The sequence below is a fragment of the Bos indicus genome, chromosome 22 (genome assembly GCF_029378745.1).
Source record: "Bos indicus isolate NIAB-ARS_2022 breed Sahiwal x Tharparkar chromosome 22, NIAB-ARS_B.indTharparkar_mat_pri_1.0, whole genome shotgun sequence".
Classification (NCBI taxonomy): Eukaryota; Metazoa; Chordata; class Mammalia; order Artiodactyla; family Bovidae; genus Bos; species Bos indicus.
The window spans coordinates 27,117,508-27,138,039 of NC_091781.1; the positions used below are offsets into that span (position 1 = coordinate 27,117,508).

At 39.1% G+C, this 20,532-nt stretch overlaps 1 protein-coding gene across 4 annotated transcripts in view; it reads left to right on the top strand.

The window, feature by feature from the left end:
- Nucleotides 1-20,532, top strand: part of CNTN3 (contactin 3) — a 402,840-nt gene that overhangs the window by 198,700 nt on the left and 183,608 nt on the right. For all 4 annotated transcript variants that reach the window (XM_070776321.1, XM_070776319.1, XM_070776322.1 and 1 more), the window contains exon 5: nt 16,517-16,612. In XM_070776321.1, coding sequence (XP_070632422.1) covers nt 16,517-16,612 — 96 coding nt within the window. The remainder of the gene's footprint in view (nt 1-16,516; nt 16,613-20,532) is intronic.

The following is a 20,532-nucleotide window of genomic DNA, read 5'->3' on the forward strand; positions in this document are numbered from 1 at the left end:
CCTACTATTAAAATTAAGCAGAAGAAAGGCTTTAGTTTTGTAAAGTTTACTTTCTACCCAGGATTGAGGGATGGATGGGCAGTAAATGAAGAAACAGTAAGTACATTCTACAATATTGTATAATGACTTCAAAGAAACAGAAAGTACGTAAGATCAAGAGATTGATGACAAATGGGCGCATTTACAGCTAAATATGTTGCTATCATTTACTGAAATCTGTTTCATTGATCATTGCCTTTGATCATTGTATCAAACCCCAAGGGATTCCTGGGTGGGTGTTATCCCTCCTTGTTTTGAGAGAGAAAACCAAGGCACTGCATGGTTGAAGACTGAGTTGGCAAGGTCCAGAGGGAGAGCACATCTTCTTCAATATCTTGTTGGCACATAGTAACATTTGTTGAAGAATTGAATGGGGGTAGGGGATGATTTGGGAGAATGACATTGAAATGTGTATAATATCATGTAAGAAACGAATCACCAGTCCAGATTTGATGCAGGATACAGGATGCTTGGGGCTGGTGCACTGGGATGACCCAGAGGGATGGTATGGGGATGGAGGTAGGAGAGGGGTTCAGGATTGGGAACACGTGTACACCTGTGGCGGATTCATGTTGATGTATGGCAAAACCAATACAATATTGTAAAGTAATTAGCCTCTAATTAAAATAAATAAATTTAAATTAAAAAAAATAAAATAGAATGTTGATATTCACAGTGATAAAAAAAAAAGAATTGAGTAACCAGTTGAAAGAATCAGAAGCTTAAACTTTAATTTGGATGTGATATTCCTCCTTTTTTTCTCCAAGTTAGAAATCAGAGGCTATGTCATCTGTCTGGGCTTGATACTTAATTAGCAGTGTGACTTTGGGTAAAATCTAACCTCTCTTGGACTTGGCTTGCTCTTGTAGAAATTGGGAATAATGATATATGTGTTGCCTGTCTCACAGATTGTTTCTGAGAAATGTGCGATAAGATGTGTCTACCTCAAGAGGTCTGTGCACATGCAAGTAATTTTGATTCTTTAGAAAGTAATCTTCATTTAATTTGAATTAAGTAAGTAATTTTTTTCAGGCACTCCCTAACTAATCTTTGATGTCTCTCTCTCTTTCTCACTTTGATGAAAATGGACAGTGTGAAGTGTTCATACAATTAAAGAAAAATAAACCTAATTAGCTTCTTTCTGTGTAAAAAAAGGTGATCTTTAAATGCCAGACCACAGGAGTTCTTATTACCTGTGAGCCCTGCTATTAGTCTGCAAATGTGCTGCAGAGTGAATCATTAAAAAAAAAAAAAAAAAGCTATTTATAAATAAGGGTAAGAATGCAGTATTTGATATTTTTTTCTTATAATGTTGGAGGGTTATTGCATTATGTTAATTCATTTTTATTTTTCTTTATTCCTGTAATAGATTGTTCTTCAGTCACTATTTTATTTTTCTTTATTCCTATAATGGATAGAAATAAATATATAATGTAACACTATATATTCATTGCTAAAATCACATGTGTCTTAATGGCAACTGTTCCATGAAATGTATAAACAGTCTCAGTGACTCAGCCAATTTAGCAAATAACAGGAGCTTTTTAAAAATTCACTTCATGTGTTGAATTTCAATAAATACTACTTAGCAACTACTCTACTAATTGCAGGGAGAAAACAGTAGAAATTATTATGTTCCTGGAGAGAGAGACATGCCTGTTAAAAGCAAGAGACCAAGTACAGATAAATTGAAATATTGTTAAAATCTTCAAAGGAGAATGGAAACTTTTAGCTGGGCTTGAATGATGCAGGTCTGGGCTGATGAGTATGTAGAATTTACCATTGGCTGGGGAGGGGAAGCAGCTTGGTAATACTTACCAAGAATAATAAATTCCAAGAATTTTGTATTTATTTTCCCATATAATCCTCTCAGCAGGTTTCTAACACAGGTCATATTATCTGCATTTTTCAGAAGAATCTGCTTATCAAAGAGTCTGAGAAAACTGTCTAAAATCACAAAACTTATTTTAGTAGCAGAGACTCTAACAGAAATCTAACTTAGATTCTTTGCTGAAGAAGTCACTAAGCCATTTTAATCTAGACTGTTGAAAAGCTTTTTTAAAATGTTTGAGATATTATTAAGATAACTGCATTGAAATTATGTGATTTGTTCCGATTTTCAGAATATTGTCATTTTATGTGATATTTTTATTTCCAAATTGGCAAGTAGGTGTTTCTAAGTGAAAAGATCAAGCACATTTTTGTATAACTAATCATTAGAATTCCTCTGTGACACACCCAATAATGGTTAGTTTTTGAAATATAACATTTTTTAAAAGTCTTGAAAATAGTTTTCTGTATTTGGCACTGTTTTGTATAAGAAAACTGGCTTCAATGGCCCTATAAAAATCAAATTATCTTTTAAAGGATGGTTCTCATACAGATTTTCTGAATTATCTCAAACCTCTGGCATACCTGGAGATCTTAGTTTCACAGAAAACGAAAATGATTTATAGTATTGCCACATAAATTTTTTAAAATGTGGTTTAATGACAAAGCTAGCTTTTTAAATTATACATGAAGCATAAGAAGAAAAAATTTTCAGAAAGTAAGATTTATATTATTCTTCAGTTTACATTAAACTGTTCATGTTTTAAAATATAGTATTACAGGTGAATTAATATCCACAGTCAACTGGGAACCATTTTTTGCTTTTTTTTCCTTAGATTTAATGTACTAGAAGAGTAGAGCTGTCAATATCAAAAACATCATAATTTTTCTCATTTGATTTAAAAATCCAACATTTACTTTTCCTTAAATACACAGGGGGCTTTGATATAGTCAGGACCAGTAGTTGGACTATTTAGTTGAAAAACTCCTTAATAAATTAAAATATATAACCATTTAAAGAAAAAGTATCTGGCTATTATAAAAATTTTATTTCTGCTTCAAATATGAATCTATATATGTATTCTGCTTTTTTTTTTTTTTAGTTTTCAATGTAGTGCCATGCACTATTCTTTGATGGAAGGTATTATTCATTGTATTATTTGTATAAACCATACCTCTTAGGAATATGTTGTGATTTCCAGCTATTGTTTTTCTTTGAATTTAAGTGATAATTTTTAAAAATATTTCTTAAGAAACCTGGATATGGAAATAGTCTAAAGATTTTTATCTTGTATTTATAAGCTTCTATGGTATTTTGCAACATGTATTCCATCTATTTTAGCATCAATCTTGGGGAAGGGGTGAGTTTCTTTATTGAGTTTTTCAAAAGTTAAAAATTCTCTATAAGCAACAGTTCCATTTTCTCATATACTTATTCCATCAACTTTTTTAGTGTTTCACTAGTAATTTAATTTCAGCAACAGCAAAGACGCGTAGCGAAGGTGATCAGTTCTGTTAACAAATATAAGCAGTTCACCTGGTGGAAGCAGAAAGGCATGCTAGAAAGTAGCTACTAGGTACAAGCATTCTGTGTGCTCTTGACAGCCGACAGTATCTTTCTTAGAGCGGGTAAATCATACTGCTTGAGTGGAAGCCATTTGTGCTGGATAGGTGCTTTTTGAGGTCTGCAGAAAGCAAAAAGAGCAGCTAGAGGAGGGCCTAACCAAAATCCTTAGTTTTGTGAGAGCAGCTAATCTAAAACACAATTACTGTATAGTTCAGAATTATCTGAGAACTCTTCTGTCACAAAGGATGAGTATTTTTAACTGGACCAAGATGATGGTGTTTAAATGCTGCCTTCAATATGCCAGCAAATTTGGAAAACTCAGCAGTGGCCACAGGACTAGAAAAGGTCAGTTTTCATTCCAATCCCAAAGAAAGGCAATGACAAAGAATGTTCAGACTACCACACAATTGTACTCATCTCACATGCTAGTAAAGTAGTGCTCAAAAATCTCTAAACCAGGCTTCAATAGTATGTGAACCATGAAATTCCGGCTGTTCAAGATGGATGTAGAAAAGGCAGAGGAACCAGAGGTCAAATTGCCAACATCTGTTATATCATAGAAAAAGCAAGAGAGTTCAAGAAAAACATCTTCTTCTGCTTTATTGATTATGCCAAATTTGACTGTGTGGATCACAAAAAACTGTGGAAAATTCTTAAAGAAATGGGAATACCAGACCCCCTTAAACCTGCCTCCTGAGAGATCTGTGTGCAGGTCAAGAAGCAACAGTTAGAACTGGACATGGAACAACAGACTGGTTACAAATTGGGAAAGGATTATGTCAGAGGCTGTATATTGTCACCCTGCTTATTTAACTTATATGCAGAGTACATCATGAGAAATGCTGGGCTGGATGAAGTACAAGCTGGAATCAAGATTGCCGGGAGAAATATCAGTAACCTCAGATATGCAGGTGACACCATCCTTATGGCAGAAAGCAGAGAAGAACTAAAGTGCCTCTTGATGAAAATGAAAGAAAAGAGTGAAAAAGCTGGCTTAAAACTCAACTTTCAGAAAACTAAGATCATGGCATCCATTCCCATCACATCATGGCAAATAGATGGGGAAACAGTGACAGACTGTATTTTCTTGGGCTCCAAAGCCCACTGCAGAAATTGCAAGGAGCTACTTTGAAATTAAAAGTCGGTAGCTCCTTGGAAGGAAAGTTATGACCAACCTAGACAGCAGACTAAAAAGCAGTGACATTACTTTGCAACAAGAGTTCATCTAGTCAACTGTGGTTTTTCCAGTCATGTATGGACGTGAGAGTTGGACTATAAAGAAAGCTGAGTGCAGAAGAATCTATACTTTTGAACTGTGGTGTTGGAGGAGATGCTTGAGAGTCCCTTGGACTGCAAGGAGATCCTATTAGTCAATCCTAAAAGAAATCAGCCCTGAATTATCCTTGGAAAGACTGATGCTGAAGCCGAAACTCCCAATACTTTAGCCACTTGATGCGAAGAACTGACTCTTTGGAAAAGACCCTGATGCTGGGGAAGATTGAAGGCAGGAGGAGAAGGGGATGACAAAGGATGAGATGGTTGGATGGCATCACTGACTCAATGGACGTGAGTTTGAGCAAGCTCTGGGAATTGGTGATGGACAGTTAGACCTGATGTGTTGCAGTCCATGAGGTCAGAAAGAATCAGACATGACTGAGTAACTGAACTGAACTGAACTGAGATGTGGAAACTTAACATAAATTAAAAGGAGAAGGATGGGGAATAAGTAAAATTTTAGAATCAGAAATACTCTGAATGACAAACCACGCTCTCTTGTCTCAATACCTAGAACACAGGTACATATTTCACGCATGCATACAGACACACGCACCTATATTTACAAATATAAACATGTCTGTCTAATGAATGGCCAAATGTTAGGACAAGAAAATGGACTTCATCATCTAGGAAATGAGAGACTGATGTAAAATTTTGAGCAGGTATTAAAAACTGGAAATGTGTTTTATGAAGAAAGCTAAACTCAACTCTATGGGCACATAGATGGATTGATGAGAAAGGTGAGACCACAGCTGGGGAGACCAGCCCAAAGGTTAGATAAACTTCTCACACAGTATAAAGATTAAAAGAACTGGGTTGGAAATCAGTGTAAGCGGCTCTATCCCTTACTGTGTCACCTTTGTCAAAGTCCATAACTAATTGAGCCACAGCTTTTTTGGAAAATGGAAAAAATGTTACCTTTAAATGGAGCTTTTGTGAAAATTAATTAGCTCAATTCCACAAAATTCTGTCACACAGCCTTGTAAATCCATTCATCCATTAATCCCTTCATATATCAATTTAGTGAGTTTTGATAGAGCATATTCTTTTGACAGTGGGGCTGCTGAGATTTAAAAGACAGACATGGCATGTTGGGGCCATATGCTTTGTATACCCCCAGTGAATTTGCACTCTAAAAATTTTTCAATAAAATTAAAATGGTGCTTGTGAGAAATTAGAGAAAAATGGGAAGAACGAGGATGAACTTAGCAAAACAATTAACATGATAAAATTGAATGAGTCAAACAAATGTAGGAATGACCAGTGGCAAGTTACATGGGCGTCTTAGTAACAATACAGTACAGAAGTTGTAGGGTTTTAGAGCGGCCACTGTAAGAATAGGAAAATGAAATGTTGACTATGAGATGGCATTTAGATTTCCAAAATGTATCCAGAAGGCAAGCAGAAAATGCATGTTTTGAATCAAAATTTTGATGAGCACAGCATTGATATATGCACAGTGGTAGAAGCATCACGAGTTCTGAGAGAATGTAAAGAAAAATGATAGTTATCACTTTTGAACATTTCTATGTTATACACTGTTTTAAGTGAATGATATGGCATATCTTATTTCTTCCTCATGACAGTAGCAGAGATAATTTCTATTATTTTCCTCAATTTACAGATGATGAAACTGTGGATCAACAAGTGAAGGAATGTACCGTAGGTCAGGCAGTTTCAGGACAGGGATTTGTGGCTGGGTTTGTCTGACTCTTGAGGATACAGACTTGAGTTTAACCCAAGTTAAAAAGTGGAAGGAAACAAAGAGGTGGTCAGTGGGAAAGGGAACTTATTTAACAAAAGTGGAGCATGAGAGTTATTGGAAGATGTATTTTGCTTTTGTACGCATGATCTTTGCATGTTTGAAATCATATACGAGGTGATGAAAGAGACTGAAATACAGATAGTTGTAAAAACAGAGAGGGAGAGGACATATGTATACCTGTGGCTAATTCATGTTGATGTGCAGCAGAGGCCAACACAATATTGTAGAGCACTTGTCCTCCAATTAAAAAAAAATAAAATGCAAAAAAAAAACCAAAACAGCAATATGACTGCACCAGCAATTTCCATACGCTGTGATGGGCAGGATGCCGCAGGAATAAGCCCTCCTGTGATTTCTGCCCTGGCACCTGCTTTCAGGATCTAGAAGAATGAGAGCTATTGTCTTGGGTACCTCATCAAGCTTTCTGATTGTGAACATTAAAATAATTATGAACATCTTAGATTGTTATTGAATAATTTAAAATATATAAGTGCTGGAATACTAGAGGGGGAAGAGATTCAAAAGGAATAAGGGAGTCTTGCACTGCTAGAATTCTTTTTATTTGTCAAAGGGCTTGCAGGCCTGTGATGCTGGAGATTCCCTCTCAAAAAGCCTGTGAGGTTCAGAGGGCAGGTGTTGTCCACAGTTTACAAATGAAAAACTGGGAGGTACAGACTAATCCCAAAGATAAGCAATGCCAAAGAATGTTCAAACTACCACAGAATTGCACTCATCTAACACACTAGCAAAGTAATGCTCAAAATTCTCCAAGCCAGGCTTCACTAGTACAGGAACTGAGAATTCCCAGTTTTTCAAGCTGGATTTAGAAAAGGCAGAGGAACCAGAGATCAAATTGTCAACATCCGTTGGATCATAGAAAAAGCAAGAGAATTCCAGAAAAAAAATTTGCCTGTGCTTCACTGACTATGCTAAAGCCTTTGACTGTGTGGGTCACAACAAACTGTGGAAAATTCTTAAAGAAATGGGAAAAGCAGACCACCTTACCTGCCTCCTGCGAAACCTATATGCTTGTCAAGAAGCAACAGTTAGAACTGGAGATGGAACAACAGACTGGTTCCAGATTGGGAAAGGAGTATGTAAAGGCTGTATATTGTCTGTCACTCTGCTTACTTAACTTATATGAAGCACAAGCTGAAATCAAGATTGCCAGGAGAAATATCAATAACCTCAGATATGCAGATGACACCATCCTTATGACAGAAAGCAGAGAAGAACTAAAGAGCCTCTTGATGAAAGTGAAAGAGGAGAGTGACAAAGCTGCCTTAAAACTCAGCATTCAAAAAATGAAGATCATGCCATTTGATCCCATTACTTAATGGCAAGAAACAATAGAAACAGTGACAGATTTTATTTTCTTGGCCTCTGAAATCACTGCAGATGGTGACTGCAGCTATGAAATTAAGACAGTAGCTCCTTGGAAGAAAAGCTATGAGCAACCTAGGCAGCATACTAAAAAGCAGAGACTTTACTTTGTCAACAAAGGTCTGTCTAGTCAAAGCTGTGATTTTTCCAGTAGTCACGTATGGATGTCAGATTTGGACCATAAAGAAGGCTCAGCCCTGAAGAATGGATGTTTTCAAATGGTGGTGTTGGAAGAGACTCTTGAGAGTCCCTTGGAGTGCAAGGAGATCAAACCAGTCAATCCTAAAGAAAATCAACCCTGAATATTCATTGGAAGGACTGATGCTAATGCTGAAGCCCAATACTTTGGCCACCAGATGTGAAGAGCCAACTCTTTGGAAAAGACGCTGATGCTGGGAAAGATTGAAATCAGGAGAAGAGGACAACAGAGGATGAGATGGTTGGATGCATAATCGACTCAATGGACATTAGTTTAGCAAGCTCTGGGAGATGGTGGAGGACAGGGAAGCCTGCTACGGTTCAGTCCATTGGGGTTGCAAAGTACTGGACACAATTGAGCGACTGAACAACAAAAACAACAGACCAATCAAGTGGTAACTCCTCCAGGCTTACAGACCTGGATTATCTTAGAGCTGAGACAGGATTCCTGGTGTGCTCAGTCTTGTGTTCTTTTCCTAAATTTCACTGGTAGAAAGTTTAAAAATCTGCAACCCAGGCACAGAGGATTTAACTTTGGTGGGGAGAACCAGCATGGAGATTCCAAGGAAAATGACATGATGGATGCAAAGATAATTTAACTCATTTCAAACAACTATTGATGACCCATACAATGCCAGCAAATATGCAATAGTCTAGAGCTATCAAGATGAAAATGACAATGTTCTAATCTTTTTGGAGCCCCTAGAATAAGAGAACAAAATGGAAAAACAGAAAAGTATAGAAAATATACTGCACATCCAAGGAGCCGTGGCTGCACGGGCGCAGGAGGGCCTAGAGGAGCTATCCCACGTTGAAGGTCAGGAAGGGCAGCGGTAAGGAGATACCCCTCGTCCAAGGTAAGGAGCAATGGCTGCGCTTTGCTGGAGCAACTGTGAAGAGATACCCTATGCCCAAGGTAAGAGAAACCCAAGTAAGATGGTAGGTGTTGCAAGAGAGCATCAGAGGGCAAACACACTGAAACCATACACACAGAAAACTAGTCAATCTAATCACACTAGGACCACAGCCTTGTCTAACTCAGTGAAACTAAGCCATGCCCGTGGGGCAACCCAATATGGGCGGGTCATGGTGGAGAGATCTGACAGAATGTGGTCCACTGGAGAAGGGAATGGCAAACCACTTCAGTATTCTTGCCTTGAGTTAAGATGCTACTGGAGATCAGTGGAGAAATAACTCCATAAAGAATGAAGGGATGGAGCCAAAGCAAAAACAATACCCAGCTGAGGATGTGACTGGTGATAGAAGCAAGGTCCGATGTTGTAAAGAGCAATATTGCATAGGAACCTGGAATGTCAGGTCCATGAATCAAGGCAAATTGGAAGTGGTCAAACAAGAGATGGCAAGAGTGAATGTCAACATTCTAGGAATCAGCAAACTAAAATGGACTGGAATGGGTGAATTTAACTCAGATGACCATTATATCTACTACTTCAGGCAGGAATCCCTCATAAGAAATAGAGTGGCCATCATGGTCAACAAAAGAGTCCGAAATGCAGTACTTGGATGCAATCTCAAAAATGATAGATTGATCTCTGTTCGTTTCCAAGGCAAACCATTCAATATCACAGTAATCCAAGTCTATGCCCCAACCAGTAACGCTGAAGAAGATGAAGTTAAAAGGTTCTGTGAAGACCTACAAGACCTTTTAGAACTAACACCCAAAAAAGATGTCCTTTTCATTCTAGGGGACTGGAATGCAAAAGTAGGAAGTCAAGAAACACCTGGAGTAACAGGCAAATTTGGCCTTGGAATACGGAATGAAGTAGGCCAAAGACTACTAGAGTTTTGCCAAAAAAATGCACTGGTCATAACAAACACTCTCTTCCAACAACACAAGAGAAGACTCTACACATGGACATCACCAGATGGTCAAAACTGAAATCAGATTGATTATATTCTTTGCAACCAAAGATGGAGAAGCTCTATACAGTCACAAAAACAAGACCAAAAAAAAAAAAAAAGAGAAAAGGAAAGATATAAACATCTGAATGCAGAGTTCCAAAGAATAGCAAGAAGAGATAAGAAAGCCTTCTTCAGTGATCAATGCAAAGAAATAGAGGAAAACAACAGAATGGGAAAGACTAGGGATCTCTTCAAGAAAATCAGAGATACCAAAGGAACATTTCATGCAAAGATGGGCTCGATAAAGGCCAGAAATGGTATGGACCTAACAGAAGCAGAAGATATTAAGAAGAGATGGCAAGAATACACAGAAGAACTGTACAAAAAAGATCTTCACGACCCAGATAATCACGATGGTGTGATCACTGACTTAGAGCCAGACATCCTGGAATGTGAAGTCAAGTGGGCCTTAGAAAGCATCACTACGAACAAAGCTAGTGGAGGTGATGGAATTCCAATTGAGCTGTTTCAAATCCTGAAAGATGATGCTGTGAAAGTGCTGCACTGAATATGCCAGCAAATTTGGAAAACTCAGCAGTGGCCACAGGACTGGAAAAGGTCAGTTTTCATTTCAATCCCAAGGAAAGGCAATGCCAAATAATGCTCAAACTACCACACAATTGCAGTCATCTAACACACTAAATAGCATATTGAAAAGCAGAGACATTACTCTGCCAACAAAGGTCCGTCTGGTCAAGGATATGGTTTTTCCAGTGGTCATGTATGGATGTGAGAGTTGGACTGTGAAGAAAGCTGAGTGCTGAAGAATTGATGCTTTTGAACTGTGGTGTTGGAGAAGACTCTTGAGAGTCCCTTGGACTGCAAGGAGATCCAACAAGTCCATTCTGAAGGAGATCAGCCCTGGGATTTCTTTGGAAGGAATGATGCTAAAGCTGAAACTCCAGTACTTTGGCCACCTCATGCGAAGAGTTGACTCATTGGAAAAGACTCTGATGCTGGGAAAGATTGAGGGCAGGAGGAGAAGGGGACGACAGAGGATGAGATGGCTGGATGGCATCACCGACTCAATGGACACAGGTTTGAGTGAACTCCAGGAGTTGGTGATGGACAGGGAGGCCTGGCGTGCTGTAGTTCACGGGGTCACAAAGAGTCAGACATTACTGACCAACTGAACTGAACTCAGCTGAACAATATTGCTTCTGTTTTATTTTTTTTAATTTTGGGGGGGAGCATGAGGTTATGGATTCTTAGCTGCCCAACTGAGAATTAACCCCATATCCCATGCATTGGAAGGGGAAGTCCTAATCATTGGACATCCAGGGAAGTACCCCCCTTCCCCACACATCTTTCAAACTGACAGTTCTAGGAGGCATTCTGTATACTTATCAGAGGTTCATGCAGAATCAAGCCCTCATTGATTCTAGTAAGTAATGTACCACGTAATGATTTTTCCTCCATCCCTTTTTTACTTACCTCAGACTGTTTCTCTTACCTCCTGAGATAATCATCCATATACACTCAGTCACTCAAGTCTTTCTTGGCTCTACTTTTGGAGAAGAAAAACTAAGATACTGTTGACTTTGTTGATTAAACCGTTGTTTTTACAGAAGGAAACACTTATTTTCCCAGGACATACATATTGCCTGCCATGATAGAATTTTCCCTTAGAAACTTCAATGTTGATTAAACATTTTAAGAATTTGACTAACCTGTTAAGTAGGAAAGGGAACAAAAGAGGAGGAGATGCTTTAAATTTGGAGGTTGGAATACAGAGCAGAAAATAATGGTTAAATTTATGTCCTGCTGATACTGATCATGATTAAGAGTCAATGGGTTCTGTGTTATATGCACATTTGGTCTGCCTTCCAGAAGCTTCAGCTTTTGTCAGGAAAAAGGAGAAGTCATGATCATCCCCTGAACCCTAGTTTTCTTTTTCTTTTTGTAGTAGGGCATCCTTTACTGAGATTTTTCAGCTAATTGCAATTATACCTCTGATCATGGAAGCTGGATCATTGCATGGGATTCTTCTTTATTTGTAACATCTGGTATCAGAGAGATTCAGACCAAAATCTTCACTGAACTGCAGTCTTGATCTTTATTGTCTTTTTGGATGTGTTCATTGTGTTTTTTTTCCCCAGCTTTTTTACTCACACGCATGACTTCTCTTACTGGAAGCTTTCTGATTCCTTCAAAAGCAATCTTGTTGTTGACACTGTTCGGGTAATGATTTAATTTGGTAACTATAAACCATTAAGCATTTCAATATTAAACTTTAAAGAAATTTCAGGAATTATGTGTAAAAAGCTATTACATTGCTAATATCTGTATTCTATTTGCAATTTAACTATCACTACTGGACAGGATTTTGCATTTTAATTGAAAAAGCAACACATCGCCTCATAGAATACAGTAGGGTTGTATTATATAAGTAGTAAAGCTCACATGCAGTTTTCAGTGATGCTGATTTTATTAGCTTCTCGTGTTATAATTGCAAGTGATCACAAGGTGTTTTGAGACTGAGCTCTAAATTTTTAAACTTTAGGACCATTTAGTCAGCTGGCCATAGTTTCAGATTTATTGCTACTTGTATGTTCCATTTTAATCCTCTTAGGGGGATTTTGTTTTTTACCTTGACATCTCTTATTGTCATATGTTTTGTATTATGACATATTCAACTGCACATATGTATATCCAGTTCAACATATGACCTTTTCCACCATTTCCCATAAAACGATCTATACAGAATTCTTTGGTCAGAAATATATAGGCCATTCTGTAACATCCATCCCACCGTAGTAGACATTATCAGTGCATATTTTATTTTATTTTCTGTCTCTGCCATACTGTACTTGATGTTTCTCATTTTGCTTAGCTGAACACATCTTATGGCTCAAGAAACAAGTGCTTCTTGTTGGGAAACCGTCGTCATTCTTTGGCTGATTTCAAGTCCTGCTGCTAAGTCACTTCAGTCACGTCTGACTCTGTGCGACCCCATAGACAGCAGCCCACCAGGCTCCCCCGTCCCTGGGATTCTCCAGGCAAGAACACTGGAGTGGGTTGCCATTTCCTTCTCCAATGCATGAAAGTGAAAAGTGAAAGTGAAGTCGCTCAGTCATGTCCAACTCTTTGCAACCCCATGGCTCCTCTGTCCATGGGATTTTCCAGGCAAGAGTACTGGAGTGGGGTGCCATTGCCTTCTCCGGATTTCAAGTCCTACAGAGGTAGAATTGTGTACTCTAAGCCGTGCAGTTATATTATGTGACATTTCACATACCCTGCTTGATAGCCTACCTGGATGAATCCACACAGAGAAACCAGCATCAGTGATATGTAGCCAGTAGACTCAGACTCCAAACTGAGCACATGCATGTCGGAGGAAATCAGAGTCACCCCTCACTCTTCTCTGTGGGCACTGCTTCTGTCTTGTGGCCTTGTCTTCCTCTCTCTGGTGTGGTGAGATCAACTTGAAAGTGAAGTGTGCGAGCAGACCTTAGAAAACCTGACCCAATATAGAAAGTTAACATGTGTCCGGGTGAACTGTTTTATACACCAAGAATGGTCCATGTGCATATTCACAGAGAAAGCAATTAGAATAGAGAGTGTATCTCTCATGGTTCTACGTTCCTGCCTTTAATGTCAGTTTGGGAGTTACTGTCTCCAGGGTGTGATTAGAACTTGGGATACCTTAGAGCTGCACAGTGTGTGACCAGAAGGGCAGTCAAGGTGAGCCATTTGGATCCTGTAGGAGGTGGTGTGGAAGAAGGTGAAAGAAAGTAAAAAATGTGGACAGGTGGATTTTATCTTTGTTGTGGTATCTTCGTTCCTTGACCAGGGATCAAACATGCACCCCCTTGCACTGGAAGCGTGACGTCGACCACTGGACTGCCAAGGAAGTCTCTGCCTTTGATTTTTAATTCAGATTTGCCCAGTTGTATATATACTTATTTTGTGTGTGTCTGTGTATTTAGTTTTATACAGTTGTATCACATGTAGTTTGTATATCCACCTCATGGTCAAGATCCCTCACAATGCCCTTTTATAACCACTCCCATAGTCCTGCCCCCAGCTTCCCTAAACAATGCTGCTGGTGCTGCTGCTAAGTCGCTTCAGTCGTGTCCGACTCTGTTGCGACCCCATAGATGGAAACCCTAAACACTGGCAACCAGTAAACCATCCTCTTTCTGAAATTCACGTTCAGCTTTGGTCCTAGATGTAGTTCTTTTTAGATGCTCCTTATCACGTTGGTTTCTTGAAATCTGGCTTTGGAGGCTTCAGAATAATGTCAGAGTTTGCAAGAATTAGGAGATAGGAAGAAAATTCTGAGAAGTTTCTACCAAATAATTTCTGGCATGACTTCTTATTTATTTTGACTCCTAGACAGGCCTTGTTCTAATATAGTTCTTGTCAAGATTGAACCATATGCAGCTTTGACTTGAGTTTGGGGTTGTATATGTAATCTGTCAGGATATATCAGTAATCTGAAACTTTGGATGTTTATACTGCTTTTATCTCTATATTCCCTAAGGTTCAAAAAAAAAGAAAGAAGCTGGGAAAACACTTACAGCACTACAGTTATTTTTTCTTTGCTCTTCTGGTGCGTATTCTCCAGAAACTGGCCACATCAGGTTTCCACAAATAATGTGCCTTGCCCTTATAGGCTGTGGGGCTTCCCAGGGGGTGCAGTGGTAAAGAATCTGCCTGCCAATGCAGGAGATGAAAGAGACACAGGTTTGATCCCTGGGTAGGGAAGATTCCCTGCAGGAGGGCATGGCAACCAACTCCAGTATTCTTGCCTGGAGAACCCCATGGACGAAGGAGCCTGGCCAGCTACAGTCCACAAGGTCTCAGAGTGTCAGACACACACACGCCCTTATATACTGTAGAGACAGTGTCACTGCAGAGCAAGGGACAGACCTGTGACAGACATAGTTAGTGTTTAGGCAAAAGAGATTTTCACCTTTGGAAGAGAAGAGACATTAGTTTCTGTAGGGCTTCTATCTTTTTGGTGTATTCTAGGTAAAATCAGTGATGAGTATGTTTTCTGATGCAAAGTTATATACAATAGAAGAGAACAAAAATTGGACAAGAAATCAGTAAAAATTATGATACACACTTGGTTGTCAGAAAATAATGTTTTGAAACTTTTTCCATGTATGGGCTAACATTCTGATATGATGTACTCTTCTCTCTAGTCTTTGGAAAACATTCCAGTATTGCAGTTTCAACTCAGTTACATTTCAAGAGCCTTACTGTTTTGATAATGCTGCTTTTGGTTATGGCAATGGCACCCCACTCCAGTACTCTTGCCTGGAAAATCCCATGGACGGAGGAGCCTGGTAGGCTGCAGACCATGGGGTCGAGAAGAGTCAGACACGACTGAGCGACTTCACTTTCACTTTTCACTTTCATGCATTGGAGAAGGAAATGGCAACCCACTCCAGTGTTCTTGCCTGGAGAATCCCAGGGACAGGGGAGCCTGGTGGGCCGCCGTCTATGGGGTCGCACAGAGTCGGACACAACTGAAGTGACTTAGCAGCAGCAGCAGCTTTTGGTTACAGATTTAAGATGCTATAATACTGTTATATAAATTTTGTAGGGTAAACTCTGAATAAGACCATGAACACTATGTTTTCTCCTTTTATAGTCACACATACGATCAGTTTTGCTGATTGTTTAATTCCATGTTTATAATCTAACAATTTAATACTATTTTTAGTAACAATAAAATGAAACAGCATAGGGTTCTTATTTCCCTTTGATGTGTTGACTATATTCATGTGTCTACAGTTTGTAGTTTTATCAATTTGAAGATGGTTGTTTCGGTTTTTGCATTTTTCAAGGCAAAGTTGAAATTTTTGAAGTCGTATCTTAAAATTCATGCTCTGCCTTACTTTTCATAGTCACCACATAGGCAATTTATATCAACCCTTAAAAGCTGTGAAGTAAGTATATTCTTTCACAAATTGACAGTACAAGTGTTCTGATACAGAAAGTGACACCTCGCGGTGTATTAACTGTGGAATGCACAGTATTTTTTTTTTTTTTAATCAGAGTTTAGAGAAACAGGCTTTTCTTCTCTTTCCTCATAGTCTTAAGCTTTGTTCAAATGAAGCCCATAAATTTTCTCCATGCTATAAGCTGGAGAATATGAATTAGAATTTGCTATTCTGGATTGTTATGAGAAGAAATCAAATGGTTTTTAAAAAAGATCACTGGTGATCAAAATAGTATTTGCCTTAATTGCTTTATTAAATACTTAAAAATAATTATGTGGGCAATGATAAAAACAGTTTGTATTTTTTTCACTATAAATAAAGAAGAAATATGTGAATTTAATTCACAGGGTTAGTGAGTATAGTTTTTATTTTTATTACTGAATTTCTAGAAACACTAATAAAGAAATCAAAATCCAAAGTTTCCTTCTCAAAGCAAATGCTGAAAGTTCTAAGGTTCCTGAGAGGGATTTTTTTTTTTTTTTAATTTTCCTATAAAAGGAAAGGAATGTCTCTTGTTCAAACATTTTAAATGTATGGTCCTTTCTGAAATCCTGTTTTGTTTTGTTTTCAAATCAGATCTTGAAAATTTTAAAACCAAAATGAGAAGTACAGTGTCAGTGCGTGAAGGCCAGGGAGTCGTCCTGCTCTGCGGCCCCCCGCCACACTCTGGAGGTAACAAGTGCTATGTTTTTGCTTCTTATATTTATTAAATAAGTTTCAGGGCAAGACCCACAGTATATGTGCTCTTATTGCTTCCATAAATTACTTTGAGAAACTTGATAATCCAAGCATTGTATTCTGTCGGCTGAGTTGGAATATAAGAAACTCAACAAAACATTGTCTATCTCGAGAAGTTTACAAACATGATTTACTCATTCCAACAAAACAGATCTAAAGGCAGGCAAGATCAAGTTCATTCCAGTTCCCTAATGGTGCTGAACAATGCTTCATCCTTACACTATTACCATTTGTTATTCAGTTTTAGACCATGACATATATTGGTGTCCGTGGGGTTCTTTCCTCTCTTTCCCTCTCTCTTTCTGTCTCTCCCCCTGCCTCATACACACACACTTATACATGATTATTGATATATGCTGTTGGACCTCTTGATATATATGTAATATGTATTGAAAATGAAATATGTTTATATTCATATCATTTTTATTGAGGTGTTGAAATTACAAATTTTATGCTACATTGGTATAAATTGAATTATTGCTGGAAATTCAGGACCTTAATGAAAAAGCTGCAAGAGTGAAAATGAACTTCTGCATGTATGAAAGTAATTTAATAAGCCCTGTTCCCTGTTAAGAGCCTGGAGTGCTGGTTGGATTTTCCTCTCATGCTCCTGACCAGAGGGGAAACTGAAAAGTCTTCTTCCCAAGAGAGTAAAGCTTATTCAAATAAAAATATGCTAGACTTCAATTGTTTCATGACATCTGAAGCAAAGTCCTTGTGGCCCTTTGGTGAGTAGGCAGTTTAAATCACAAAACCTTCAGCCCAGTAAAACAGACATTTCCCGTCTTCAGTATCTGATCATTTGAAATGTCTGAGCCAGCTGCACACTGCAAATTTGGGGCTTATCTGCTTTGCCTGCCCTCGTGTTGGTGGGTACGAGTTTAAATTGGGCTCCCCAGTCTAATTCAGCAGTATATATTTTGCTGACATCATGAAGTTCCATCAGATCTTTGACTTTGAAGGGAAGCATAGATTCTTTTGATTAGCAAGAAAAGTAACTGATTTCAAAATGACTTGAAGAAAATAGGGAATTTACTGGCTTATAAAACTGGGTTGATCGCATGCTGTCTATAGAGCTGTGTGGTTAACATGGAGATGTGCCACCCAGAACAGCTCGCTGCCTCACTGTGGTTAGTGGGGTCAGCCGGTGGCCTCCTGCTCTCAGCTCTTTCCCAGTCTCCTTGGCTGCAGGAGCCACTTGCCTGTGACCTCACCCTTCCAGGTGCTGCCTGCCTCTGGTGTCTGAACAAGGAGAGGATGTCTTGGGGTCAGCCATTTCTGCCTGTTAACACTGGGAAGTTCTGGTGGCCAGTGCTCTATCCAGAGCTACCTGCCAGGATGACCATGGCTTTTTTGGATGACCCCAATTTGACTTCTTTCTGATCTCAGATCCTGCTTCTGCCTCCTTGTTTTCACAGGTTTTGATCATTAATCAAAATCTTTCATCCCAGACTCTAATTTTTGCTCCCTGAGAACCCAAACTAGTGAACTCACTAATTTAGCCAATTTCTCAAGCAGTTTATGTTTCTTGGTATTTTTTGGCTCTGCTTCCCTCCATGTTGATTCCGTTGTTCTGTAGACTCCCTGTGTAGCACAGGTGGCCCCTGGCAACTCTGGGCTCTCATGATCCTTGATGCTAAAGATCCTCTTGGGCCAGACAGCCTGTTGCTCAGTAGCTCCTGATGTTAATTGGACTGGCCTTGCTTATCAGATTTTTCCCTCCAGCAAAGGGCTGAAACCAGCTCCATCTAATGACAAGCACTTGAATAAGAAAGACATCGTTTTCAAAGGAAAAGGGTTTCATTATGAGAAAAAAAAAAAAAGGAAAAAAAGGGAGAGGGATGTGTTAGATACACACTAACCACTAAACAGTGTTGGAATTACAGCTAGTAAGCAAGTATCAAAATTACTAAAATTTACTGTTTAAATCAACATAAAATAGTAGCTGGGCAGTCTTGTTTATGATGTATTTGGGAAATGCTGACCCGATTTATGAGCCTGCCTAGATGATCTTCTTTAAGCGCTTTTATGATGCGCTCCCTGATGACAGAGGAGGGGCTCTTTGAGTTGCACACCGTGAGGGTGTCTTAATAAGCTGTTGGATAAAACATATTACAAAAGATGAATCATTTCTGTTGTCATGAAATTGGAGAACTGCCCGCCAATCACAGCTCTCCTCATGTAATGACATCCTGATTTCTCTCTGTCTTTGGTGACTTCATATAGTTCTCCTTTCATTTTTAAAGCTCACAGTCTGGGCTGACAGTGGAGGTCTGTAGAACTGTTGGCAAAGAAGGAAAGAAATCTGCCTGGATATGGTGCATTAGCTCTTAAGAACTCGGTGCATGCACGGGAGAACAAACAACTGAACAAAAGCATACTTGCCTTCATGCCAGGTTGTGCAGGAAAATGATAGGGACCAGAGCAACAGATGTAGACACTGAAAACAGGATTGTCATTGATCTAGGTCTACCTAATGCTGTGCCTGCCAAGACACAGTTTATACCCACTGCTCTGACCCCTTGGTTTGGGAGCATCTTGAAGACAGAGCCTATGTTCAAGTTTGCCTTGCACCCAAGTGCCCAGCAAGGCAATGGCACCCCACTCCAGTACTCTTGCCTAGAAAATCCCATGGACAGAGGAGCCTGGTAGGCTGCAGTCCATGGGGTCGCTAGAGTCGGACACGACTGAGCGACTTCACTTTCACTTTTCATTTTCATGCATTGGAGAAGGAAATGGCAACCCACTCCAGTGTTCTTGCCTGGAGAATCCCAGGGACAGGAAGCCTGGTGGTCTGCCGTCTATGGGGTCGCACAGAGTCGGACACGACTAAAGTGACGTAGCAGCAGCAGTAGCAGCAGCAGCCCAGCACAAGGCTGGTTTATAACAAGCAGTCAGTAAGTAATAGTTAACAAATGAACATATTCATGAAATGAACAGAGGAATCTTCTTAGATTTGGCCAATGATAAATGCTTTTTGAGAATGTACTGGAAATCCTGTTTCTAGACATAGACGCATTTAACAGTTGATATGCCCTGGGTACCAAGAAGACAGGTGCAGACACGGCCAGATCATGGTGAACTCTGACCACAGCAACTTTATCTGCCCTTCTTCATTTTCTTGTGGACTGGGAGACTTCTAATTCAGGGGAGGATATGAGGCAGCATAGAGCAGCCAAAGCCATGACCTCAGGGTTTATCAGCAGGCGTGATGTGGGGCACTGGCCGCCCTGCTGTGACCTATTTTGTCTTCTTCCCACAAAGTCCCATCGTCCCTCCAGGACATGAGTTTCCCTTTTCTGTCTTCGCCACTGTGTTATTTTTATTCACTTTGCCATGTTTCTTCCATTCTACTTGGTCTCTTTTCATTGGTCAGAAATGTTTAATGTCATTGTTACTTTCTGATTACTGAAGATACCCTCATATTTTATTCATCTGTCATATGCTCTAATAGCCTGACAGAGTAGACACAGGGGCAAAATAATAATAGAAGTAATGACAGTAATAATAACAACAACAAATAATAGTACCCTCTATTTACTGAGTGCTACTTAGTTGCTAAGCAGTATGCTTGCTCTTGGTGGAAATAAATCAACTTCTAGGAGATTCTTTTGATTAAAAGTATGGAGAGGAACCGGATAAGTGACAAGGGAGATAGATATGCAAGGAGAGAGCCTCAACAGGAGTCCCAGAGTATGGACACTGCATATGTTCCTCCTACTCCCTTAATTAATTCATGTATGCAGATAATTTATAGGAAAGTAGCAGCCACCTGGGGCTGCTTTGCTGAAGAGCAGTTCCCATTTATTTGATGCCATAAGAAAGAAAAATTGTTTCATGATAAGTGACAATTA